Below are 27,607 nucleotides of genomic sequence, written 5' to 3'. Positions count from 1 at the left end.
TACTCACTCCTGTGAGTGGGATAAGCCTAGAGTCTAATTATTTTAAATGTCAGTTTAAAAGTTTGTATATGTGTTATAAATATATGAGAAGTAATGCTTCCAATGAATTGTTTTCTGAAGACTTTTACAAACATTCCTTCCTTTAAGGAAGGGATACCTAAGGGGTGGGGTAGATAATATACAGGGTGTCCCGAAGAAATATATACACACTTTCACTGCTGATAGCTCAGTTTTGAAAATGAAATGTATGTTATAAGCACTGCCCTTATAGTTATTCCAAGTGTAGGGGACACATTTTTGAGGCTCACCCAGGGGGATCTTTCACACTGCACATTCCCCTCCACAAATATTCATATATTCTTTCTCGTTCTCTCTCTGAAGTCGATGCTATAGTGACCCATTGATCGTTGTGTGCCATACCCTTTTGTGTGTTAGGAATTATTGTTTTCAACTTACCGGTGAATAAACATGTTTCCAATTAGGAGTCTATAAGAATACAAGACATTTTGTTTAAATTACATGATTTATTTTTAGTTCATCCCTCTTAGTCCTGCATGCATTGTTAGCACAAAAAGTTGGACTTGACCACAACTTCCTTTAAAGAGATAGTAGGTACACAATCACCATCTGAAGTTTCTTCATAGATGGCCCAAGAATCTCAGGCCGTGGTAACACTGTCAGTAACCTACACAATGTTCAATAGGAAAATTTACCAAATGTCCTTTGTTTAATGTAAACAAGGCAGGAGGCAAACAGAGTATTACAGTGACACTATTTTACAGGGCCCAGAAATATGATTATCTATCATGTTTTAACACATCAAGTGTCACAATGACATGCATATTTTGATTAATTAAACAACCCAAAATATAATTACCACATAATTTGTGGTTTGAGCACTTCACTGTAACTTCTGTCAATACCTATGAACTTGATAATTAAATTGGTAATTGTATATCAATGCAATAATTTATGGAAGTATATTACCATGGACTATGAAGGTAATTCCCATAATTTGTGCCCTGTAAAATTAAGTGTAACAATCTTTACACTAGCAACAGTGTAAGCAAGCTAAGGATTTTGGTCCTTATATATATATATATACATATATGTACACATGTACACACACAATGATGTACAATTAAACCAAAAAAGCTATGAATCCACTCATAGCTTCCATATTGCACAGACAGATATCTTACGAGAACATTACACAGTTATAATGTGAGTACTACAATGATAATCGGCTAAAGATAAGTCCGAGTTCTAGCAAGTAAAGAAACGTGGCTCATTACTAAAAATAACCACAAAGACTATACTGTTAGAGAGAAAGATTTTTTAAAAATGGGCATAGCTATTTATACCAATGTGAAGCAAGGCTAAAATTTGGTTTGGAACTTGCTTAGGGCAATCCGTTGTTAAGATGGTACTTTCTACCCAACACAGTACATTTCGGTCACTATTTTGCAAGTACCCAAGTAACAGAAAGGTTCAGCTTCTGAATGACAGTACAAAAAGACTAGCAATGTAGTACAATGTTTCGCTAACAGATCCAACTCACTGTGAGAAGTTGTGCTGGCTCTAGGTCCTTACTAGAGATGAATAAAAGAAAGAAAGAGAAAGAGAGGGAGAGACGGAGGGAGAGCGAGAGAGAGAGCGGGAAGGAAAGAAAGAAACTGAGAAGAGAAAATATACTTCAAGCTTTAGTTGACTACAAATCAAAGTCATTACAATAACTTAGAAAAATGTTTTAAGAAGCAGCATACATACATATAAAAAATATAAGAGTTAAAGCTTTTCAGAACTTGGTTTCATGCATTAGCTATAGGGTCCCATTGTGAAATCAAAGATAAAATAGCATTTGGTCTGAGAGGTCACGTCTTTGCTCTTACACCTATTGAACACTTGAGCACATGAAGAAACATCTAATATCTCGTAATGCCTTGTTTTAAATACACCTACATCCAAGTAGGCGGCAGCTACACCTAAAACTGAAGATGCTGCTGATTTCCTTGCATGGCCTAATGAATAAGCACAGCAAACTTGATGATGTTTTCCCATCATGAAAAATCACTTAAAGAAAAGCACGCACCAAGTAACTACCTCCCACTTTTGTTTTTCCACTGTTTTGCTTAATAAATGCCTTAGAAGGAGCTAACAGGGATTCACATGGAATTAGAAATTCAGTCTCTTTGTTGTTGTTTTACCAGTGGTAAGCATTCTAGAGCCAAGAATATTCATCATCTTTTGATATTTTGTTCACAATAAATAGCAAAAACTAACGATAAAACAAATCAGAAAAACGAACGCGGCAAAATTAGGGGGAGGCGTAAAACATACTTCTGTGCCTACGCCACACACCGTGAAAATGCAAACACGCTACAGAAAGCAGCTTCTCAGAAGGGCCAGCAGCACGAGGGCCTCGGAAGCCGGAAATGTGATAATCTGCTCCCCAAGTATCAGTAAACAGAAAGACAAGAAAGTGCTGCTGCTTACCGTTTCAACTAAAGAAGAACGCTTAGAAGCAATACATCTGAGGGAAAAGCATCCCTTACAGGAGGACTAGGGAGTGGATCAGCAAACACCATGTTGTAAATTAACTCCCAGCCCGTGGTGCCTGCACACCTCTGCCAAGCTACCCCCCGTTCCTACATACATACCCACTCACATACATACCCAATTCACCCACACCCTTTCCCATGTAAACAGGACAGACTGGTCTGTCTGTCTGGTTTTTAACTCTCTCCCTCGAATAATTTAAAACAAAAGACTGAACAAAATGAAAAAATAAATGTAAACATTAGGGAGGCCATTGGAATTTTGATTCTAAGAGTTATCAGTCAGTTCCCCACCGAGACACGACCATGCATTGCAGTACGGAAATCAAATTATAAAGTGATTTTATGAAACAATTTTCAAAGAGGGATAGAAGAAAAAAAAAAGGTACTCAACCTAATAGGTGTAAATTAGCTTTAGAAAATTACTATTTTAGCAAGCACTACCACTGGTGAGCACAAACTCAGTATTGTTGCCAAAATGACACGGTTTAAATAAACTGGGACCCATACATGAACATTAACCACCTACATGGCAATGTGCACAAGAGTAAAAGAACATTTCTTTAAAAATATATATATTATATTAATCAAGAATTTTATTATCATATTAAATTGTTATTCTTAGAAAAGCTGAAGGAAGTTAATGGTTCTCTACACAGTTTTATCTCCTATTATTAACTCAACTCATTTGATGGTCCCTGAATTGTATTTTTTTCTCATTTACAGTTTTTCATATTTTGTTTGATAAGAATTCTTACCTTAAAAAGTTATAAAAATTCGTTGTTGGTTTTTTTTGCTACTGATTAATCCAAAAGAATATAAGCATCTGAGTCCCAGAGGATGTCAAAATGCCTTGCTACCAAAAAGGATATTAAAATAACAGAAACATCAAAGGCATGACATCAGATCTTCTGCAGCTTTTCACACAGGCATTAGAAACGCTTATTTCCTGAAGTTCCTTTGATTGTATCCCAGATTCAGGGCTGTGCACGTCCATGTGTGGAGCCTTTATGAAAAAGCAATGAAGACACTATCATACAACACTGTACTGAAGTTGCCCACTCGATGGGTTCGAAATGCTTCTGTCCAGTTTACAGCAATACTTCATTGAAAAGGGCCTTGATCCTCTCTTCAGGAGGTGGGACGGAGCCTTTTCTGATGAAATGTGCACAGCAGTTCTGTTCGCTTCGCCTCCTGGGAGGGGCTCTTTACGGGGTGGAGGAAGCGTGGTACTTCACAAATGCGATGGCTGCCAGCTCCTTGCAAAACTCTTCCAGCACGATCACGCCCTCCAGCAAGGTGATGTGGTCCACCCTGGGAGGGACAAGCGGGCAACATGTCAATCAAGATAGCAGCAGGCCGTCAGTTTGGGTGGAATTTTTATTTAAAAAAAAAAAAAAAAAGTGAAACACTGACTTACATAGGGCCTTCCGGTTCCAAACCAAGCAATCGCTTTCTGACTAGTAGAAGCTTGGGAGTAAAGTCTTGAATACGCTGGATTCTAACCATAAGGTCTCCGACGACCTGCATCCCAGAGACAAAAGGGACTCGGTTCCTAAAACCGGCTGCACAGGGAATTTCAGGATAAAAAACATACCCCACTTCCTTTCACTAAATGAAGAATGTCGCCTTTCACTCTTTGCATAACCATCTTGGACAGAGGACTCACATCTAAAATATAGACGTTATATATATATATATATATATATATCATTTTAAAAATTAATTTTTCTTTTTTTCTTCATATTTTATAGTGAAATAACTACTTCTAAACAGTAGATATATTTTCCTCTATGTGACACTGAGTACATGCAATGATATTAAGTTGTTAATTGGACAGGTTAATTAATCCTAAAGAACATATTGCAAAACTGATCACTCACCCTGACAATGACAGAGAAGAGGGATCGGCAGCCAGAAGCAAGGTTCACATAGGGATCCAAAAGGTATTCGTGGATGTGTGGGTGAGGGAAGAGAGACAGTCTAGACAGCACCGAGGTCACTTGTAAATTTACGTCGTACGGCTAGGGAGCGGTGAGAAACAAAAACACATTTGACGTGACTCATCATGTCCATCCCGGAGTGCACACTTGACTATTCTGTCTTTCCAGAAAGGAAAATCGACCATTTTACTCCTCCCTCCTCCACCTGCTCTCCTACAGCGGAAACACCTGTAACTAAACTAGTTCTCACCACCTTAGTCGAAGTGCATATAATACATCGTAAACATTTATGCATGTAATATTCAGGAAAAACAAACACACAACAGGGTCAGAATGTCTCTGTTTTACCCGGGTTGTTTTATTACCTGGTCAAGAATTCTTCCCATTCTGTCAAATAAGACTTTCAAAAAATGACCTTCAAAGAAAGTGGCTTCTAAATTGCACTTTTCCAAGGCTTTTGGAGACCCAGGCCACTCCCATCTTAAGCAGATAGCACAGTAGTCCCGGAACTAGGGAGAAAGCATTTAGATCGTTAACCCAAAACAAACTGAGATGAAATAGAAACGGCTTCCTCAAATAGGAATCTCAAAATCCATATGAGAATGCGGGGGGCGGAGGCCTGGGTGAGGGTGTGATAGGCCAGCATCAGAGACCATTGTGCGTGGAGGACAGTGGTGGAGAGGAAAGAAGGAGAATGAGCCTATGGAATGGAAGTAAGGGTGGCGGTGGCAGGTAGAATCATTTAAAGGTCACCTTTGGATTAGCGGGGGATAGGATGTGGGGGAGATATAATGTCAGGTACGGGAAGAAAGGAAAGAAGGGAAGAAAGCGGGAGAGGGGAAGGGAAGAGAGGGAAAGAGAAAGAGGGGGCATTAAAGAAATCTTGAGACAGAGACGGTGAAGTGCAAGGCGAGGCCACCTGCAGGAAGCTCTAGCAGTGAGAGTGGAGGTCAGGCCTGGCAGAGAAAGGGACAACTCTGGAGAAACGACTGTGGGCGATGGGACAAGTTGTGTGAGTGCATTCTCGTTTGATTTCATTTCACAAAGCCAGTGATTGGACTCACCTGCCTATGAGCATCTCGGAGGTAGGTGTCATACCCAGTGCCCTCAACATGGTAGGATGATTTCGCTTCATCCGGTACCAGACAGAGAAAACTTCAATGAAAAAAGTTATGATCAATAACATAATACTCTCACAATATCTTTACATGTATTAAAATATCCAGCCACAGCGTCAGTTTAAACAAGTATTAATGCAAGTGGAGACTTGAAAAATAAAATTGTATGTATGTTCTTAATCAGCCTTACTGATTAAATATACTTGCATTAAAGCCTTTATTCAAAAATTACTCATTCCTCTTAAAGGAGAAGTAAACCTAAAATGACTTTTTTTTTTTTTACATTACAGCATACTGACAGATTGCCATGCTATTGTTAACCTCGGGAAACTGGCTTTCAAGTAAGTGAATTTAAGATTTGTATGCATCCTGATTTTATATCTTGAGCGACATGCAATTTTCTGTAGTCATCTGACAGAACCAGGGGTATCAGTAATAGCACTGCAAAGGAAGAAAAAGCAGGAAATTGTCACAGAAAGGGCACTTAAAAAAAAAAAGTAAAACCACAGACTAAAAAAGAAATGACCTTATGCTTAGGAATAAATATCTAATAAGTACAGTTTGTCAAACTGGAGATTCTCAATGTTGTTGCACTTGGGAATTACTTAAAATTATTTACATACAAAAAGTGGGGTCCTTAGAAGGTCAGTTTCACCAAGGTCACGTATGTTTATTTCTGTATTAAGCAGAGACTTTCTCTTTTGCTATTGATAGTTGCCCTGAGGCTCTCACTGGCTACCTAAACGTGACAAAAGGCTCACATAAGCTTTAGATTAAACGAGGGAAGACTGAGTTCATACTGTATCTCTGTAACAATCTAAGGGCAGAGCTATTATTTGTTATAAAAACAAGTAAAAGAAACAACCAGCTGCTCTGCCATGTGTAGGTCAGTGGTTGAGCATCGACCTATGAAACACGAGGTCATGGTCAGGGCACAAGCCTGAGTTGCAGACTCAATCCCTAGTAGGGGGTGTGCAGGAGGCAGCCAATTAATGATTCTTTCTCATCATTGATGTATCTATCTCTCTCTCTTCCTCTCTGAAATCAAGAAGAATATATTTAGAGAAAAAAAGAGAGAGAGAGATGCAAGTTAAATGTATATAGCAACTCACCTATTCACAATTTTATGGACTTCAGTCTTCCCATCATTTTTGGGGTGGTCTGGAGTAGCAGGCGGTGAAGAACTAAGCCACTCTTGGTTTGACAAAGTGTTATCTGGTGAAATGTCAGTAAATAATGGATCTTCTTCCAGATCTCTAAGTTTAATTTAATGACGCATAAGAAAACATTTTATTATATTTTCTAAACCAAAAGATTCTCTGCTGTGCTCTTAGAAATAATTTTATTCTTACATAATTTTGTTTAAAAAATTAAGAAATACTGTATTGATATTTTTTAGAGGAATTAACATTTTATATTAACATCAAACTCAAGAAGATAGTGGTTGTGTTAGATTTAATGAATAGATAATGCCACTTATAATTTAAAGGGACAGTAATATTAAGATATCTAAGATTTATTTTTTTAAAACTTGCAAAACTGTTAGAGGTTTTTTTTTTTATGAATAAGGGAAATAAGAGGAAAGAGAAAATTATGATTGTACATGAACTGCTAAACTCACAGAGCTGGCTAGAAACTTACACTGCTCCTGCTATTTGTCCGTTCTCTACCACATCTTTATCTTCTGGACACACGGGTTTATATTCTGTATAATTTCTTTCTTCAAGATTTCTTAGGACCAAGTTGTAAAGAATGTGCTCATTGGGTTTTTGTAAAAGATGTTCAAACATCCTTAGTGTCATTATGCTTATCTGAAACCAAAAACGATAAGGCTAACTGAAAAATGTCTTTCAATAAAGTCTTCTTGCCATCTTATAAGTCTAGGTGTCAATTTTTAAAGCCACATTAAAAAAAAGAGGCTGTATTCAACACGCCACAAGTATATTAAAGTCAGTATTTCAAAGACTCTTAAGTCAAATTCTAAACCCTTGCATAGCTCACCTCATCAGATATGTGATCACAATGTTCAATTAACCTGTGTCTTAAAGGATGTCTGTTCATTTCTGCCAGAGTTTCTGGCTCCCTCTGTTCCCCAAGGATAAAAAACACCATTTCTTGAAGCAAAACGTTGGAGGTGACTTGCCGAACAATGCGATGAAGCAAAGCAGTCGACGTCAGGATACCCATCTCGGAACTGGCATAACAAACAGGGAATTAGCGGGCAAAAATAACATGAACACAGCCGTTTTATTTTTTTAAGTAAAGAGACCACTCACGTTTGCATTAACTGAGGTTCCATAACACCAATAAAAAATCTTTCGTGAATGGCTTTGGCAAGAGCAACAGCAGTAGTCTAGAATATAGTACAAGCATCAATATCGAAAACAGATTAATTTGTAACATCAATAAATCGGTCTCCACCCTCTGTCTGAATTAATGTGGAAAATAAGTTTGCCTAGATTAGATGCTAGTTATTAAGTTCTTTACATTGTACCTAAATTTCCGACAAGCAGGATAAAAATATTATCCTAATCACCTCATGGTAGTAACATCTCCCAAAGAGGAGAAAGGAAGGGAGGCCAATGCTATCGTATGAAGGGCTGTACTACAATACTTAAAGAAATATACAGGCAGAACTGGAATTTTAACTTATTCTCTTATACATATGCACTTCTCTTGTTCATTTGGTTTTATTTATTTTATTAACTATGCTATCCTAGGACAATTAAAATATATTTGGGGATATTAACTGAGAATTCGAATTTCAGTTAGTAGATAGTTACATTTTTAAAGGATCAGTAAACAACAGAAACATCCCAACCTTTTGTGCTTCCTTTATGAGTTGATCACAATAATCAAACCAGGAAAGAAATGAAATTAAGGCTCGTTTTCCCGGAAATGCCGACGCATCTTCTTTATGACTATACGAGTCCAAGCTGTGGGGCACAGAAGAAACGCGAAGTCATCCAAAAGCATTAACGCAGCTCAGGGCATATGGAAACATGAAGGCAGTGAGTGAACTTACACAGGATGATGTATTTACACAGGCCATGCAGCATGACTACCGGATGAGGGTTTTATCAAAGAAAGCCAAAGATTAGAGAAAACCTTCTAAATAAAAGTTGCAACTAATTTTCACTCATTATGTGGGAAGAGAGGGACTAAAGCAGAATGGAGCTGCAGGAGGAAAACCATTATCTGCTCCTCAGACTTCTGCCATGAACTTGACCAAGTAACAGGAATGAAGAGTGGGAGAATCTCGGCGCTGGGAGAAAGAAAAAGGAAGGTGATGGAGGATCTGCTCAAGGAAATGACTGGCCTGCTTCTCTTCCTGCCTCAACATGTAAGACAGAGGAGTTAACAAGTGGGTCTGACCGACAGACGTCGGCAGAATACCGGGTGGAAAAAAACAAGTAAAACGCAAGAAGGGTCAAAAATATACAGAAAAACAGTAACAGGTTATTATGTCAAAATATTATCCTGCTTGCCCAGCCGGCCTGGCTCAGTGGTTGAGCACTGACCAATGAACCAGGAGGTCTCAGTTCGATTCCTGGTCAGGGCACATGCCCGGATTGCTGGCTGGATCTCCAGTGTGGGGCGTGCAGGAGGCAGCCAATCGATGATTCTCTCTCATCATTGATGTTTCTGTCTTCTCTCTCCCTCTCCCTTCCTCTCTGAAGTCAATAAAAATATATTTTAAAAAAATATTATCCTGCTTATAGATGGTGGGATTATGGGTGATTTTATTTACGCTGCTTTATACTTTTTAATAACTTATAAATGTTCCACAATAATCATAGTTTCCTATGTTAATCAAGGGGGAGCCCTAAAAGATGGGTAGAAGGGGTGAGAGAACGAGGTAGCAGGAGAGATCCTACAAAAGGAGGCCATGAACCACACAAGACTGCCCCAGGGCCCGCAGAACTTATTCATAAAAAGATTACCTTATTTTTAGGATCTTTTAAAAACAGATAAAGTTATTGATCTTAATGTAATTAAGGTCTTGATTGATCACTGTAATGGACAGAGACAAAGTAGCTTCCCTCTAACAGCTGGACTATTCCCATACCCATTTATTTCCACTAATGAATAACCAATTCAAAACACGCCTCACAAAATAATCCCATTTAATGCTCACTAGCAATATTACCTTTTGAAAAATGAAAGATTCCTATTATTGCCCAATGGAAATGGGTTTGCAAGTATAGGTGTGAGAAGTCGCTTTTATGGAAACGCAAGTGGTGGTTCTTACCCCCAGTTGATTGCTTCCACGGTTTCAATATCTAAGGGGTCCACGGACGGAGGGAGGGCCTTGTACAGGGCGGCGAGCCTGTCGGTCAGGAGTTCGCACAGGCAGGTGCTCTGCGTGAGGCACTTGGCAGCCTTGGGCTCGGGCAAACTCGCCAACAACATGAGGCCCTCGCAGGCCTTCACGGCGATCCGGCCATCCTGCGGGGAAACACACCCCCTTTCAATTCCCGAGTTAGATATCCGACGAGTAGTTTGAAAAAAATTAACTTTAAAGGATTTAATGCTTTACTCTCAAATAAGAAAAGATTTTTTTTTTTCTATTTTAAGTGCATATAACTGTGATCACATTAGGAGGGAAAGTTATAGAGACAATGACGACTCACAGGGCTTCTGGTCAGATTTAACAAAGAATTCACGAGGTTGTAATCCTGGTTTGGGCGGACGACTGTGGCCTCCGGCAGTGAAGCGACACTGAGGTTATCCAGGCTCGTGGACAGGTCGTCCGTCTGAGGAGGAGGCTCATCGTCTAATTCTGGGTGCTCCGTCCCGGCGGCGCCGGGCAGCTCCTCCGGCCGGCAGGGCTGTCCCGTGTCTGTGGACAAGGCATCTGGGCCTTTTAACGTGTCTTCTGCAGGGACACTGGCTGCTCCTTTGGAAGCCAACGATTTCAACTTATTCTGAAAAGGAGTATAGGTGTTGTAAGCGTCACATCAAAAGCCTTCTAAAGCAGGTATCATGCCGGAACGGATTTTTCTATCATGAACATTCAGTGTCTAGCCAGCAGAGCAACAGATAGAAGTGTTTTGATAAATGAACACGCTCAGACTTTAACAAAATGTGTTTTGGGTATTTTAAACTTTGCAGAGGCATTTCAGATACGCTTTACACTCTCTACAACAAGCATGTCAAACTCAAAGGCTAACAGGGGCCAAATAAACAAGGTTTAAGTTTATGTGGGCTGCAAAAAAACAAAAGCTTCAATTTTCATAGAAACGTAGGTTTATTTCCATAGAGACATGCTGAATACAAAGGGCTGAAATAAATGAGTCATCATTAACATAAAATAACAGAACATTTTAATAAAAATGAATATATTTTCTTGAACATTAACTTACCAGACACTGAATAACTGCACAAATTAATAAGCATAACTCACATAAGCCTAATTTTCTTGTTCTCCAAAAGCGAAATATTTCCTGTTGCGCACACCAAACAAGTCAGTACAAGACTAATGACGTGGCAATCAGCTGCTAAAATATTCGCTGCTAGTATTAGTGGAGAGAAATGGTGCGCCTGCGTGTAAGGCACGTAAGGGAAATGAATGCAACACAATTATAGTAATCAGTCATTAGTGAATGTTGTAGTTTGTTATTAATAATTATGTATAACAGGATATTGTAAAAATTAAGTTACGAAATTTTTATTAAAACATTCTTACATACCGTTATATTGGCTGGGCCTCAAAAACATTCATAGTGGGCCACATGTGGCCCGAGGGCCACGAGTTTGACATGCTTGCTCTACAAAACGTTTCACCGACCATAAGCAGTGAACAGTGCTAGTGATGTCTATTTGACTGCTACTGTATCTGAATATTAGTCTTACCTTCGTCGCCAGCCTATAAACTCCTTTGGGCAAAGACAGTTTCTAGCTCATTTACCATAGGCGTTTAACCCACAGTGGATGCATATGTTAGATGGTATAAACTGAATATAGGTTAGATTTCAGGGAGACATGCTTAAGAACTGCAAAGTACTTTTGTGACTGTCTATACTTACAGGTAACAAAGCTGTGTTTCTCTAAAGATTCCTTCATTCAACCCGTGTTAATTAAACAGTCCTTATGCCTTGTGCCGGGCACTAGACAGAGAAGCTGTGGGGACCCAAAGATGAATAGAACAGAGCCCTGGTCCTCAAGGAGCTGACTGACCAGCAGGAGAAAGTAAAATGCATAGAAAAACGCTAACACAGGCATGCTTTGAAGAGTGATGAGGATACTGTACCTCCAGAAAAAAATTAACCAAATAGGGATCTTCCTTCAGTTTTGCACACACAATACAGAGAAACTGAATTTCTTCATTTTCCGTTGGTGTTGCAAGGACTTCACCACAGAGTCGAATTAATTTCTGTCAACAATTTTTTCAAAAAATGTTTAAAGTTAGCTTATTTTTCACAAGTATGTACATAGGCATCCATATACCTTATGGATATTTAAAGTTTTCAAATAATGCAAACAGCCTGCATTATTCAGAAAGGACACTATTTACAATCACCGACATCAAAATAAGTTTACTAGTAATAAATTTTTCAAATGCATTATCCCCCCAAAAATGAATGAGGTATATAAAAAAACTCCTTGAGATGTCAGAGAAATATAATAAAGACATGAAGTAGATTTAATACCATGTCATACATAAAGCCCAAATATGTATGTCATTTGCTAATTTGCCTGTAATTTTTAGGATAACTTCCTGTATTATTTGTACTCTTAGAAAAATTATATACAATTATTTCTATACCCAAAGCAACCAAACCAAATCACTTTGTGTGCGGGGGACACACACCTGCACGGGCCTGTGCACGTTGATGTGCGGAAGCAGCGGCTGCTTGATTCTGCCCAGGAGTTTGGTGTAGAAGCCCAGCACCTGCTGCTTCATTCCTGGAGGACACTGAGTAAGGAGGAAAGGAAAGCAAACAAACAAAGAACAGACAATATAAACACGCTTACTCAGATGCTTACAATATAGGAAGAGACAATGAATTCGAACGTATTCCAACCTCAAGTCAGTGCAATTAGCCAGGATAAAATTCTCAATTATTAATGCCTGGTATCCTGGAAATAAAATGACATCTGGGACTAGAATATAGCATATGGGACCAGAGGCTGATGTAATTATAGACAGCATGGTGACAATACACTGTTGAGATCCGAGCGTGGTTCGGGTGACGTCAGCCTGTTTTTATTCTAAATGCTAAGGTAACATGAAATGATTACACTTAACCTCCTTGCCCAAGTAAAGCCAGAATGTTGTAACTTACGCTAATGGCAGGTAATCAATAACTGACCATCATATAAATGCAGGAGTAAATAAAGCCTAACACATGTATGTAAATAAAAGGATTCCTATGGTATACACTTCTGTGATCTAGGCCAACAACACTGTTTTAAATTAGTTGCAAAGTTATTTAAATTATTATTGTAGGCAATTAATATTTAAAAAAGAACCACAGTTGTTTTAAATATTTGCTTAAAAGTAGGTAAACATGATTACTCACATTGTGAATTAAGAGTATGAATTAATGTTATGTGTTCTATAATTAACCTGCTTATACTGCCTCAAAACTAAAATACAGTCACAGAATGTGTAGCATTTCCAAAGCATCATCACAGACATGCTATCCAGAAATAGTATAAATTATGTTAAGCACAATATTTTTTAAGATAGCAAATACCTTGCATTATTCAGATAAACCACTACTAGTTATAATTACCTATATCAAAATATATTTAGTAGTACAACTACTAAAATTTACTCAAAAATCAATTAATATTTATTCAACTTAGACATTGACAGAACAGAACCGCAGATTTTTAGAGTTGAGGCTGCTTGATATCACTTCCTTGTTTTGACAAAAGAGGAAGATTAACCAGCAAGACTTGCTGAAGGTTGCAGTGTATTAGTGACAAAGCCAGGCCTCCTAACCTGAACCCCAAGTTCTTCCCCTACCCTCACTATCTTGATAAGTAATTTGAAAGTTTTGAAGCACAGAATATTATTTATAGAATACCAGCTTCACAAAGATTTCTCAAGACTCATTAGGCCTAAAAACTTGAATGGTCTCCACTTACTAGGAGAGTTAATGTCAGAATAATCAGTGACATTCTCTTTCAGGATTCTGAAACAGAATTCCCATTTCTGTTTTTATATAATTCCTAATTTTTGTAACCCAACTTGCACTGGGTTCCTTCTCACTTCCTTTGATTCTGAGCACATGTACTTGAGTTTATTTTCATAAACGTTTACACTGGGATTCTAGGTTGCCTAACTACCAGGTGTTGTCTAGAGCATTTGGGAGTTTTGCTATCTCTATGGAAAGTCATGTTCATATAGGATGCACGATTTTCATTTTTTGTACAACACTGACTTAAGTCCTGCCATGCTTAATGCATGCCTCTATAATTAAATTTAGTACTTGGCAGCTTCTTTATATCTAAGACGTGAATACATGTATTACGTGCCTAAGGACATGATGTGGATTAGAAACTTACATCAGCTTTCCCTAAGGTATATAATGTTTCCAGGATCTTGTGATGAAGCAAGTATTCCATACATGGCCCGGTCTCTCCAGATTCTCGTTCCTTTTCTTCTTGTACCAATATATCTAACATCTGTTCCAGATGAGATGGAATATTTGTATCTGTCACTGGGGCTTTGTCATCTAAACGATAAAAAACGTTCATCAAACAACCCGACATTTTTAAACTGCATATTTAAACTAAATACTTTACTGAATATTAAACTGCATATTTTAAACTGTAATTTTAAACTAAAATACTCTTTATATTTCCCTATCCCTATTCAAACAGAAAAATCTGAACTACACACTTAAATGAGGTATATACCCATGGTATAATTATCTTTGCCAGAATTTAGATGATGCTTTTACCATTTTTTAAAAATTGATTTTTAGAAAGAGAGGGAGAAACATTGATGTGAAAGAGAAACATCTATCGGTTGCCTCCTGCACGCTGGGGATGGAACCAAATTCTGGGCACATGCCCTGACTGGGAATCAAACCCACAACCTTTTGGTGTACGAGATAATGCTCGAACCAACTAAGCCTCGCAGGCTAGGCGCTTTTGCCCTCTTATTAGAAAACTGAATCAGCCCAGCCAATGTGGCCCAATGGTTGAGCGCTGACTCATAAACCAGGAGGTCAAGGTTCAATTCCTGGTCATGCCCGGGTTACGGGCTCGATCCTCAGTAGGGGATAAGCAGGAGGCAGCCGATCAATGATTCTTTCTCATCACTGATGTTTCTATCTCCTTGACTTTGGGAACAGCTGTCTGTTAATAAGAAGAAGGTCAGAAGTTGTTAAAAGGGCTTCTTTGGTCTCCTCGTGCTTTCATAGATGGAGATGAATTAGGGGCATTCGGTGTCTGACTTCCCAATGCTAAGAAGTAATTCAGTGGCAATCAAAACAGAACCTGTCCTCTCTACATTTTCTAGGTTATTAAGCTTAATTTCAAGGCCAACCTGTTTCTATATAAAGATACTTAAAACTCAGACCATCTAACCGGCTAATTGGAAAACAATTTTTTTAAATTACAAGTACATACAAAATTTTTATGTTTACATGCATTTTTCCTGATCATGTTCCCATTTTTCCCCAAATGGCTCTTATTTCTAAATTATTATGCATGAAAACTAACTTAGAGAATATATAGAGTGGGGCAAAAGTAGGTGTGCAGTTGTTCGTATGGAAAATAAAATAATAAATGATACAAGAATAAACTGTTTCATGGACTCACAACTGTAAGCCTACTTTTGCCTCACGCTGTGTATAGTCTGATTTTTATTCATTGCACGAATATAAATGTGTTTTGTTTTTTTTAAGACACATCCCCTATAACCCTATCAACTTGCCAAGTCAACTATCATTTTTTCATGTTTCCTTTCGGTGAAATGACATGTGCCCAGTCTGCATATCCACTAGTGTTTACCTATCATTCCTCAAGGCAGCCCACATGCCATGGAGCAATGCTGCTGTACTCCCTACTTCAGAAGTTGCCAAACTTTACCCACAGGGCAGATCCAGCCTTGCCATCTATTTTGATGAATAAGGTTGTATTAGAACAAGGGAATGTTTACTCTTTTACACGTTACAATGGCTGGTTTGCATTACAACAACAGAACTGAGTAGTTACAAAGAGACCAAATGGCCTCCATCTGGCCCTTTCCAGGAAAAGTTTGCCCAGCCTTGACCTAACTGTTCATGTTCCCCCACATTCACTCTGCATCCTGCATATTCACTGACAAAAACAGAAACCAGAAGGTAACTGACCACCCCCCCCCCGCCCCCCGCACACACACACCACGTCTACCCGCTTCCTGCACTTACACCCAGATGTTCTGCTTTCTACCTTATTTTTATGGAGAAACTGCCCACAACCTATTTAGTGCTAAGCCTCTGCTTGGGCACTAGGTCCCATCCCCCTCCCCACCCCTTGCCTACTTAGGAACAATGCTCAGAAATGATCTCATCTGACTACTATACTCACCTTTCCCTCCCGACTAGACCATTCCCATTAAATTATCAATTGCTTACTTTCTACCCTAAAGTATCCTTGCCTCCTTTGACACGACACCTCCCTCCAGCTGCTGCTCCGTTTCTCAGCTCCCCTTTACACCAACACTCCCCAGTAGCACGACCCACCTAACTCCGGGACTCCAGTCTCTCTTGGTTTCCTTCGCTATTGCTCTCATCTTCCTAATCCCTAGACATCGAGCCCAAGGGCTCAGTTCCTGAACACCTTCTCTCTCCCATCTATCCTTACTCCCTGGATAAGCTCATCTAGTCTCAGGACTCTCAATTTCATATCCCTCGTTTAGTTAGATCTCTACCCTGAATGCCTATTTCCAGTTGTCTACTTGACACATCCAACTACATAGATCATGAGCACCTCAAACTTAATACGTTAAAGTTCTCTTTCAAACCTGCTCCTCCTGCAGTCTCCTCATTCTCTATTTTTCCAGTTTAACTACCTAAACCAAAGCTTTGGAGATATCCTCGCCTTTTATTCTCTCATGCCCAATAGCCAATTCTTCAAAACATACCCAGAATACGATCACTTCTTATCATCTTCCACCCTGGTCTAAGCCACCATCACCTCTCAAACCACTGCAATAGTCCACTAACTGTTCTACAGGCGAGGGTGACCTCTGCAGCCCTTCAATTTAAATTTTCATAGAAGCCAAAGGGACCCAGTCACCTCTGCTCAGAACGCCCCAATGGCTGCCCACCTGAGAGTACCAGCCAAAGCCCTCGGGGTGGCTTACAAAGTCCTGTGTGAATCCCCACCCTCCAGCTGTGATGTCACATCCTGCCAATGTTCTCCTCCTTCACTCTAGCCACATTGGCTTCCTCATAGTTCCAGGAATTGTCCACCACGCAAGCGCAGGCTGCCTGTTCCAGCCTCAGGGCCTGTGCGCTCCTCCTCTTCCTGCAACTTCTACCCCCTGGGACCCCCACCCCCACCCCCACCCCTCAACCCCTACTTGCTTCCTCTCTCCCTCAGACTTCAGCTCACACCTGGCCTGGGGCAATGAGGCTTTCTCTGACCTACAATGGCCATCTCCCAACCCCCAGCACACACTTCTGTTTCCTCAGCCTGCTTCACGTTCTCTTGAACACTTTCCATTGGACGCACTGTCTGTATCCGTCTATTTGTTGTTTGCTTCCCCCCCAATCAATATATTGATTTCGTTATGGATTTTGTCTTTTTGATGGTTCTATCCCCCAGTGCCTGGGAAAATGCCTACACAGAGTAGGTGCTCACTAGGTGTGTTTTTCAAACGAATCTAAAAGAGGAATTAAAAGTAAATTGCTTACAAATTTACTTCAGAGGTTTTAAGACCAAAATTATAGCCCTTCCCCAGACCTACAAGTATTTCAAATGTGTGTATTTTAAATATAAAATAACTGAAGTATTTTAAATATAAAATAACTGAAGACGAATCTGAAATACATTTTCGTCTTCCACACATTTTTCTGTGTAATCAGCAGTAGCATTGTTCCTTACCCGAAGTCTCTATGTAGTAATGGGTGATTGCCTTCCAGTGATAAACGAAATCTTCTTGTAAAGGAAGCGAGGGTGCGAGCTGCACAAACACACACACAAAAGACCACAGTTAAGAAAGTGGCATTCAAGTTCCCCACAAAGTACAATTCTGCATTTGTCTACTAATCATGCAAAAGCAACATACAAATAAGGGGTGAGCTTTTACTTGCTCCCATTTGCCAGATATCAAAGAGAAGCAAAATGAGTCAAATCCAAGAAGGTGAAAATGATTTCTTAAGAAAGAGGACACACACATTTATCAACATTATTATTAAACTACAGGATTATTTTGTTCCCTTCCCCTGAAACTAGTAACTGCATACGACTTCAAGAGTAACAGTGTTCAGTGAAAGCACACAATATTCTATTACTCAAGTATCAGTAAAACGTCCTTATCAGTCACCGGGGATCTTTGTACCTAGGACTTTGACATTCAAAACAGTAAAACGCTGCTATATAATTAGTGACACATCACCACTACTACGACATATACCAAAGTCAACCCATAATCAGATTACAGCTGTTCCCCACTCAGTGGCAGACAGATGTACATCTTTTCTTTTTTATGCCTAGAATAGGCAGCGCGTATTTTCAGCAAAATAACTACGTGAACAAGACACGATCTATTTAAAGTCCACAAAGTCAAAACTGTTTTACATTTTAGCTTTGAAATTTACTTCAGAGGTTTTAAGACCAAAAATGATAGCCCTTCCCAAAACCTACAAGTATTTCAAATGTGTGTTAAATGGACAGAAAAGACTTGGTGGCTCTGGCCAGTTTTACTCATTGGTTAGAGACTAGCATTGGCCTGCGGACCCAAGGGTCATGGGTTTGATTTCCGGTGAAGGGCACATAACTCAGTTGCAGATTTGATCTCTGTCCCTGGTCAGGGCGCATGTGGGAGGGAACTAGTTTATATGTGTCTCTCACATTAATGTTTCTCTCTCTCCTCCCCTTCTCCCTCCCTTCCACTCTCACTAAAGATCAATGGAAAAATATCCTCAGGTGAGGAGTAACCAAAAAGAAAAGACTTGGTGCACCTTCAACAACATTTTCCTTTGGGGGTGGGGGGAGGGAAAAGAGAGAGAGAGAGGAGAGAGAGAGAGAGAGAGAGAGAGAGAGAGAGAGAGAGAGAGAGAGCCCTCTTTAGTATCATCAACACATTTTTGCCAGAAAGTACAGAGTTGGCCCAGCTCACTTAAGAACAAATAGGTTTCTATTCTGGTAACTTGAACTCTGTCAGGGTAATGTACTTCATCGAGACAGACGACCTAAGAGGTCATGTTACTCCTGCCCTTTTACGTGTTCCCTTTTGATTTCTTGGTGTCCCCAGCAGAGAACTCAAAGTTCGAAACCCTGTGAAAACAACTTCCAAACTATTGGGCAATTATAAACTCGGGTTTCAATCCAGAAGGTGACACGGTTTCAATCCAGAAGGTGAAATGTATTTAGGGAGAAACAGGGCCTGAGAAGGGCTCAGCCCTCATCACCATCTTAATGCTGCTGGCTCGCCCCTCCTTGCCCATTGTCACCCTTCTGGATAATACTGGTTTAAGAGAACATAAGTACTCGTCTCATTTTCAAATAGAATTTTATGAAAAAATTTTAAACACTCTAAAACCTTTAACAAAGGAGTTAAAACCTTTGGGAGTACTACACTTCAAGAACATGGAGAGAGAAATTACTTGTGGGGAGGCTGAGGGGAAAAAATAGAAAAATAAGAATGAAAGTGTTAATTTGGGAAAACAATCTTCCTGAAATTTCTAGATTTGAAAAAATCTGTTTTAATCAGCTGCTTGTTTTGGGAATCTTTTTCAAAACATAAAATTTCTCTTGTTTTTATAGACCTTTTTTTTTTTTTTTTAAATATACCGGCTTTACATATAGTTAAATGTATTAACAATTGGGACAAACCCAAATGAAATTTGGCATTTCAAGAAATGTACTTAGTTTCTTAAGTATAAGTGTGTGATTTGTTAAAACTTGCTGCGGGAACCTCCTGAGTATATAAGATCACAGCATCCTTGTTCCAAATTATGTTACCCATGGGACTTATTCTATTTCCAGGGTAAGCCAGATCCAAGCCCTTACAGCATTTGTGTCAGGACCTTTGTCATTACAGACAAATTCAAAGGATGATGTCCTTGCTTACTTATAAAATATCCCTCTTCTAGGAATTTGATTTAAAGAAAAAATACTATTTAAGCAGCTGGCGAAACAGTTCTAAATTGCTAATAACTTAGTTTAGTAACAATCTAGTTCAAACATGAATAAATTTCCTTATTTATGTAAAACTTCCTAGTAAACTTGCCTCTTCCATTACTAACTCTCACATGCAAATTACCTGCTTTATCATTGCATAAAAACATTTATGCTCTGGGTAAAAAAACAAAAAGGGAAGAGATGTGTGAATCAGCATGAGGGGATTCTAATTTGAGTTAACTTGAACAATACAGAGATTGAATTCTTGAAAATTCATGCAATCCGTACCTCAAACAGAAATTGACATAAGTGCCTAACTTATTTATCCACAGCTTTCTCTGGGAAATCTTGCCAGACTTCCTGCCTCGGATATAGCCCTTTCCACCTATGCTGTGGAACCCGCTACCATCTTCCCCGTCTCTCCTAGTCCTCACCCCCACATCTTTAATTGTTGAATTATCCATCTTCTCCACTAGATTGTAAACTCTATGAAGGCTGGGAATGTGTCATCTTTTTCATCTCTGAATCCCCAGTTTCCAACTCAGTGATGGCATTTAGTAACCATCCGATGACATCTATTGAGTGAATAAATGAATGACACAGCAGTTGCCACATTTAATAAGTAGTTATGTGCCAGGCGGTGTGCTACAAAGTTTGCACTTACTGTGTGTGGTCTTAAAATTTCACAATAAAAGCCTACTTTTCCCAAACAAGCTCCTATAAAGACCCAAAGCCAGGTAACTGACTTGCCCAAGGAAACGCTGCTTGTAACGAGAAACCTGGACTATCTGTCTTCAAAATGCCTACCACACAGAGGATCTACACTGATAATCCACGCGAGAACTAGTGTCCTCAAAGCCACATCTGCATGCTGTCGCACGTGTATCATGAACGCTCCATGCCCAGATCTTTTCAAATGCTTCTTCTTCACCCCAGCTTTTCTAATGCCCTTCCTCTCGTCTCTGCCTCCCAAGTCCACCTCAAGCCTCATGTCCTCCAGAAAGCCTTTCCCAACTACTCCAATCCTAAGTGCCCGCTCCCTTCCTCCCTTGGAACTCACTGGCTGAACAGCCATCCAAATAATAATAATAACAATAACAATAATAATAATAATGATGATGATGATGTTAACATTTACTGAGCACTTACTATGTGCCAGGTACTGCACTAAGCACTTCAGGTACATGATCTCATTTAAATTTTTCACCACAATTCTAAGAGATAGGGACTGGAACCCTGTTCTGTCTGGCTTTAAGGGCTAAGCCACACTCTTGTGCGTACACTTTAACTGCATATGTATTTGTTTTGTCTCCCAAATGAGACTGTAAACATTGTGGGCAAGGACAAGGATACATCTGTGTCTCTTACACTGGGCCGTGCTTTCACGGTGCGCTCATTAAACACTTGCTGAATGACCCAAAAGTGAGGTTAGAAATCGCTTTTTGGAAAAGAATACACCAGAAAACACGATGTTATGTTTGACTTGAGGTTTTCATTCCCAGGGCAGAGTCGTTTTTTAAAGAAATAGCTGGTCCCCCAAAATCAAGATTAACTCTTAACTGTAATTTCAAATTAATGAAAGATGACTTCAATGGAATTAATTCGTTAAAATGAATAAGACTTTCTTCCCTCACTGCCCTTTCTCCTCTTGGAATAAGTCTGCCCTCAAAGGATGGCACTGGCTGGGAGTTCAGAGATACCAGTCCCTGGCAGATTACCCAGCACAGACTAGGCCCTCAACAATACTGGCTTGTGCTAATTGGAAGGTATTTTATTTATTACCCTTTGGAGAATTTGTACCGAAATGATCCAGGCCAACTGCAGAACAAGAGAGGCCTGATTTCAGATTTGTGACATGGGGCAACTAACAAAACAGATTCGTTTCGTAACTCTTACTGGCCAACCCTTTCTGTACTGAAGGGGGACAGTCATTTCTGAAAGGAGAGGCAAGAATGACAAGTTTTGTTTTGGATCAAGGTGTGAATTTCTCTCCTAAACTCAAATCGCACTCTATCAGCTTAATAACACATTTTTCAAATACTAACCTTTGAAAATATCTCAGTGTTTTTGTTTTTTTCTTGTAAGTAGTTAACAGGAAGTGAAGGGAAACCATTAAATCTACCTTTAAATCTCACTTAAATGAATAAGTATCTGGTCACCCCTAAAAAACAAACCACTTGAAGGCTGATCCAATGGGATAAAGAAACCTAAATGTAATAACACCAAGTGGGAAAACATTAGTCATGCCATGACAGGCTGAAAAAGGTCGTGTCTGAGTTTGCATGCAGGATTAGCTCCTGTCTCTGTACAATCCTGATAATGATATTAATTGTAGTACTGTATCAGAAAATACTAATTGAGCATGCCAATTAAAAGGAATACAGAGAAAAGCTAATGAAAAGAAGTGAGGAACAGTAAGATGAGCTTACAGAAAACCACGTTGAGCAAATAACTGGAACTTAATAAATGGAAACCAATCTTGGGCTAGGAAAAAGTATTCCTCAAGTACCACCCAGATGGCTTATTTATCATGAGGCGTGAGTTCATTCCCAAGAGATATGTTAGAAGAAAAAAAATAGTGTCAACATTTGTTCATGAGCTTTCCCCTCCTATCCAGGTAACCTGGGGAGTATGGCAGCTGAAAACATCAACTCGAAGCCAATAAAAACGATGCTCCTAAATTCAACGTGGTGGTTCTGAGGTGAACATAATCCACTCTTTCTCACTAACCTCAGCAAAGTAGAGAACCTGGATATTACAGAACCAGCGTCAGACGATTTACATGGATAATTTGGTAGATGCTAACATACACAATTACGAGAAGATAATGAGGCCCGAAAACACAGGCCTCGGGGACAAAATGAGTCTTTCCTGGGAGAGCATGAAAGCCATCTTTTCCTAAGTACTTATTTCTATAGATATGAGCCTGATAGGGAAAGGATATAAATAATGTACGGCATTTTTATTCCCAGTGATCTCAATATTAAACTATTCAATGTTGAAAAGTAAGTGATTGTTGTTAAGGAATAATGTAAAATGTAAATGTCACCGTTTTTTACGTATTTTAGTCTAATTCTTTTAACATAAAGACGCTGCAGACTGACTGTGTATAGGAAAGGACAAATAAACGTCTCAGAGTCTAAGACGGTCCCCTCCCCCAGGTGTCACACCGCTCTTCATTCACGAACACTTCCTTTCTTGATTTGATACACACGTTTTCCCAAGAACCTGTAGGAAAGCTAAAAATGATCCAAAAAACATTTCCCACCTGTCACTGAAAATCATTGTACCAAAGTTTGTTTTCATGACCGAGTTTTTAAAAAAAATCTATGTTATTTTTATTACCTGGCAATAAAAACTGTCCTACCGTGATTGTTTTTGTTTTTGTTTAAAATAAAGTTGTGTGTCTTTTAATGTGCTCTGTCGCCCAACCTGAACACAGAAAAGAGAATGACATTTTAACCATCAGCAAAGTAACAGTTCCTTCACAGGAGGATGCACTTTCCCATCCGGGCAGTCCTCCCCGAGTCAGGGAAAGCAACTAGGCCCCTTGGTCTCCCAAGAGCCGCAAGACACGCTTCGCCCCTTCTCCGGTGTGGGTCTGCGAGGACCTGCGAACGGCGCGCGTCTACGCGGGGGTCTCAGAGCCTCAGAGGCGCGCACAATGGCAGGATGAACGCAGGGCGTCCAGGAAGAGGAGGCCGGAGAGGAAACAGATGGCGGGGCTCGGGCTGCGAACCCCACTCCGAGCCCCCCCAAGCTCCCCGGTGTCACAGCAATCCCTCCGTCCCCGGCCAGGCCTGCGCGCACAGAGCTGGCGGGGCGATGGCACGGGGTCGGGTGGGCTGCGTCCTCGCCGGGGTCGCCCCAAGGTAGGCGCGCACCTTCCTGCTCCCCCGCCCCCCAAAACAAAACAAAACAAAACAAACCCTAACCGAGCCGTGTGGGGCCGTTTCTTTTGTCTGGCTCGAGGCTGACGACTGGCTGCCGGGGGAGCTAACGGTCACGGCACCGGGGGCGCTCCCGGGGGCCCCGCCAGGTGCTCCCCGGCTCCCCGTCCCCGTCAGGGAATCGGAGACACCCCCTCCCCGGCGGCAGGGCCGGTCCTCCCGGGCACCCCACACCACCCCGCTGGTGGGGGAACGAGCCCCCGCCGGGGCCGGCAGGACGGGAATCCCCGGAGGGGACCTGCTCCGAGCCAGGCCCGAGGCCCCGGCGACCCGACGAGCCGGCAGCGCCCGCCCCGGCCTCGCCCTCCGGGAGCCGGGCCGCCGGGCGCCGGGCGCGGGCAGGGAGCTAGGCCGCCCGCCGGCCTGTGCGCGCCCGCCGCGGCCTTACCGCCTCCACGGCGTGCTGCAGGATGGAGGTGAACTTGGAGAACATCCTGTCCCGGGACTGCAGCAGCCGCTCCCGGGACGACCTGGAGAGCTCCTCGATCCGCCGCCGCCGGCCCTGCTGCGGCTGCCGGGGCCGCTCCAGAGTGAAGGCCGGTGCGGGCGCGGAGGCCGAGCGGAAGCCGGGAGGCGGCGGGCGCCCAGGTGCGCGGGCGGCGGGCGGGCGGGCGGCGCTGGGACGTGGCGCGGGGAGGGCGGTCCGCGCGATCGGGCCCGCGACGCTCCGGCGGCGGCGGCGGCGGCGGCGGCGGCTCCGGCGGGGACACGGTGGCAGCCGCCTCGGTTCCTTCCGCCCGCCGTGCCCGGCGCGGCCTGCAGGGGGCGCCGGCGCGGCCCGGGGAGCGGGGCCAGGCCTGCCCCGCAGGGCGCCGGGGCGCCGGGGCGCGGAGAGGCCGCGGCCAGGGTGGGAGCCGGGCCCCGCGCAGCCACCGCCCGCCCTGGGCTTCCGGGCGCCTCGGACCCCCGCGATCCTCAGTGTCCGACACGCAGCCAGCCTCCCAGTTGTGTTGCGGGGGGAAACCACACGCCGGTTTTGTAGGGAAGCGTGGCCATATACGTAGGTGGTAGTCTGGGTTCGTCTTTTAAGGGTAGATTTGGAAGAACGGTATGAAAAAGCACGGTATTCTTTAGACAAAGTGCACCCTGGATTTAAATGCTAGAAACGAGAACAGATCAGCTGACACTGGTGGAATGGCTTTGCAAACTGTCAAATATATTCCTATGACCAATTATTCAGCATTAAAAGAGGAAGCCCCGCCCAGCCTGCACGGCTCAGTGGTTGAGGATCGACCTCATGAACTAGGAGGTCACAGGGGACATTGCCCGGGTTAGGGGCTCAACCCCCAGTGTGGGCCATGAGCCTCTCTCATCATTGATGTTCCTCTCTCTCTCTCCTGCCCTCCTCTCTGGAATCAATAAAAAATATATATGTATTTAAATAAATAAATAATAAAATAGGAAGCCCCAAACGGACCAGTGGTGAGATGGGTCAGTTCATCTGTTTCCTGTGTTATGCTTGGGCGCAGTGGATTCAGTGCAGCATTTTCTGTTCCGTGTGTCGGATGGCACTGGAGAGAATCGGAAGGGATTCTAGGAAACGGCCGGGCACCGGTACGTGGAGCTACAATGTAAGCAATGGGACAGAGCCTTCTTAAAATGCTATGCCACCGTGCGCACCCGCCAAGTCTTGGAGAAACACAGTTCCGGCTGCTGACATTTAGGGCGGGTTGATACCAACGACGACGAAAACGTTCATATCCTGGAGAACTCTGTGTTTGTTTTTGCTAGCGTTGGTATTTTATCAAAAGGCCCATTAGGTTCTTGATAAGAGGATGAGGGCGGAGTAGGTTTTGCACAGCCAGTGATGAAAATATGTCCTGGCCGTTGTACGGAGAAAGGCAGAAAAGGCGGCCCGCAGTGCAGAGCGGATAAGAGTCTCCCGAGCTAAGGAGCCTAAGCTGAAATCCCCGCTCTGCCCCTCACTGTAGAAAGCAATGTTACCACGGTGTGCTTTAGTTTCCTCATCTGCAAAATCGGAGCGGTCCGACCAGCGTGGCTCAGGGGTCGAGCACTGACCTATGAACCAGGAGGTCACGGTTGGATTCCCGCCAGGGCACATGCCCGGGTTGTGGGCACGATCCTTAGTGTGGAGCCTGCAGGAGGCAGCCGGTCAATGATTTTCTCTCATTATTGATGTTTCTATCTCTCTCTTCCTCTCCCTTTCTCCCTGAAATCAAATATATATATATATATATATATATATATATATATATATATATATATAATAAAAATAGAGAGAATAGCACAAAGTTGTGTGGGACTTAATTAATATATGTAAAACAGTGCCCAGTCCATAGTAAACAATACATAGGCACTTGGTATTATCATTATTATTATTATTGGCAATGATAGTATTTACCAAAAAAAAAAAAAATAGGGCCAGAAATCAAGATTTAGGGAGAGGACTTTATTTATTTATATACATTTTTCACACTTACAGCAAGGATTGCTGTCCAACTCCACTCACTGGGCCAGGGATCCTTGTGGTGTGAGTGGAAAACGTGCCCCTCACTTCGCGCACTACCGCCACTTATAAGTCCATCGGCCAACGGTGGCCTCAACACCACGCTCTAGCAATGTGCTGAAGGAGGAGACCGTGACTAGTCTTGTCTTCCTTTCTCTTCTGTTTATGTTGCTTGAATCCATGCAGGGCAGGTAGATTTGGCCTTAATTTACGGTGTCCTGGCCCCAGAATGCTGGGGTCATCTTCTGTTGTTGGCTGAACACTGACATGCGCTCCTACGCAGATTTTTGGCTAATTGTGTCTGCTTCAGCCAACAGTCCATAATGGCTATTATTATTATTATTCACACAGGTTAAGATGGTTAGTCATATTATTAACCATACTTATTTTCCTGACCTAATTGTCCTACATTTATGTGGTATTTGGCATTTTCATAATGCCTCACCACCACTAATTGTACGGGGAGGTCTGTGTAAGACGGGCTTGCTTAGAGTTGTTCGCATTTGATGATGCCTGTCTTTGTATGCTTATTATCAGCACAATAAAGTATATGTTCTACTCTAGATTAATAGCAATATTTAGGAAGATGATTCATCTACCTCATATCTCAGTTCCAAGACATCCAAGTTGGGCTAGAATTGTAATTGAGCAGATATCCTTGCCTCCTCGTCTCATCCTTGATGCCTGTGGTGGCCCTAAGATTATCACCTGCCTTTTGCATGGGCAGAGGTGAGCCTACCTCAACGAAGTGGGATTGGAGAACGCATAACAGAGGCTTCCCTTGGGCTAAACCCATATATGTGGTTGCCTGAAACTCCTCAATTAGAACTTGATTCCTGTGACTTAACCTTTTGCACTCGGATGTCGAGATTAAAATTACTCTTTGAATGTATCAATAATTTGAAATATAAAAAAATCCAAATAAATAAGTTTGTATGAAAAGAAACTCCAGTTTTTTATTCTACTGCCGCGCTTTGTAAAATCTGGGGTATTTAAAAAATTAAATCCCAAGTAGAATAAAGGAATCGAGAAAAAAGCAAGTGAGTGCAAAGGGTTAAGCTAAATAAGAAATGTAGTTCCTGCTAAAACTAAAATGCTCTTCCGAGAGATTACAGACACATTAAACTCTATCATTCCTTACGCCTCAGGGTGAATGTGAATGAATTTGTTAAATTCTTCTCTGAATGAAGTTTAATCAGTGAGGACACAGGAAAAAAAATGCATAAAATTGAAAATTAGTTGGGATGGAGTTGAAAAAAAGAGACAGAAAAAGGAA

The 27,607-nt window shown here is 41.5% G+C and overlaps 2 protein-coding genes across 3 annotated transcripts in view; one reads left to right on the top strand and one right to left on the bottom strand.

Annotated features, from left to right (window-relative positions):
* Positions 1 to 209: 209 nt before the first annotated feature.
* Positions 210 to 24,734, bottom strand: FHIP2A (FHF complex subunit HOOK interacting protein 2A). Of its 2 annotated transcripts, XM_079794164.1 has the most exons (17): positions 24,253 to 24,733; positions 17,674 to 17,752; positions 14,140 to 14,309; positions 12,434 to 12,538; positions 11,873 to 11,995; positions 10,254 to 10,547; positions 9,872 to 10,068; positions 8,441 to 8,555; positions 7,896 to 7,972; positions 7,621 to 7,813; positions 7,261 to 7,430; positions 6,732 to 6,875; positions 5,566 to 5,656; positions 4,867 to 5,010; positions 4,442 to 4,582; positions 3,979 to 4,082; positions 214 to 3,872 (listed from the first exon to the last, which is right to left on the bottom strand). In XM_079794164.1, the coding sequence occupies exons 1-17, from the start codon at positions 24,295 to 24,297 to the stop codon at positions 3,767 to 3,769; spliced, it is 2,298 nt and encodes a 765-aa protein (XP_079650290.1). In that variant the 5' UTR covers positions 24,298 to 24,733; the 3' UTR covers positions 214 to 3,766. The 2 variants fall into 2 exon arrangements, with proteins under 2 accessions (XP_079650291.1, XP_079650290.1); XM_079794165.1 differs by lacking the exon at positions 6,732 to 6,875 and having other exon boundaries at positions 210 to 3,872; positions 24,253 to 24,734.
* Positions 19,590 to 27,607, top strand: part of ABLIM1 (actin binding LIM protein 1) — a 270,624-nt gene continuing 262,606 nt past the window's right edge. Inside the window, exon 1 of the mRNA XM_079794173.1 lies at positions 19,590 to 23,786. The gene's annotated coding sequence lies outside the window, so the exon portion shown is untranslated. The remainder of the gene's footprint in view (positions 23,787 to 27,607) is intronic.

The sequence above is a fragment of the Cnephaeus nilssonii genome (assembly GCF_951640355.1).
Source record: "Cnephaeus nilssonii genome assembly, chromosome: 16".
Taxonomy (NCBI): Eukaryota; Metazoa; Chordata; class Mammalia; order Chiroptera; family Vespertilionidae; genus Cnephaeus; species Cnephaeus nilssonii.
Note: the sequence above shows the minus strand (reverse complement) of the source record. Positions and strands in the feature narration are given on the sequence as shown.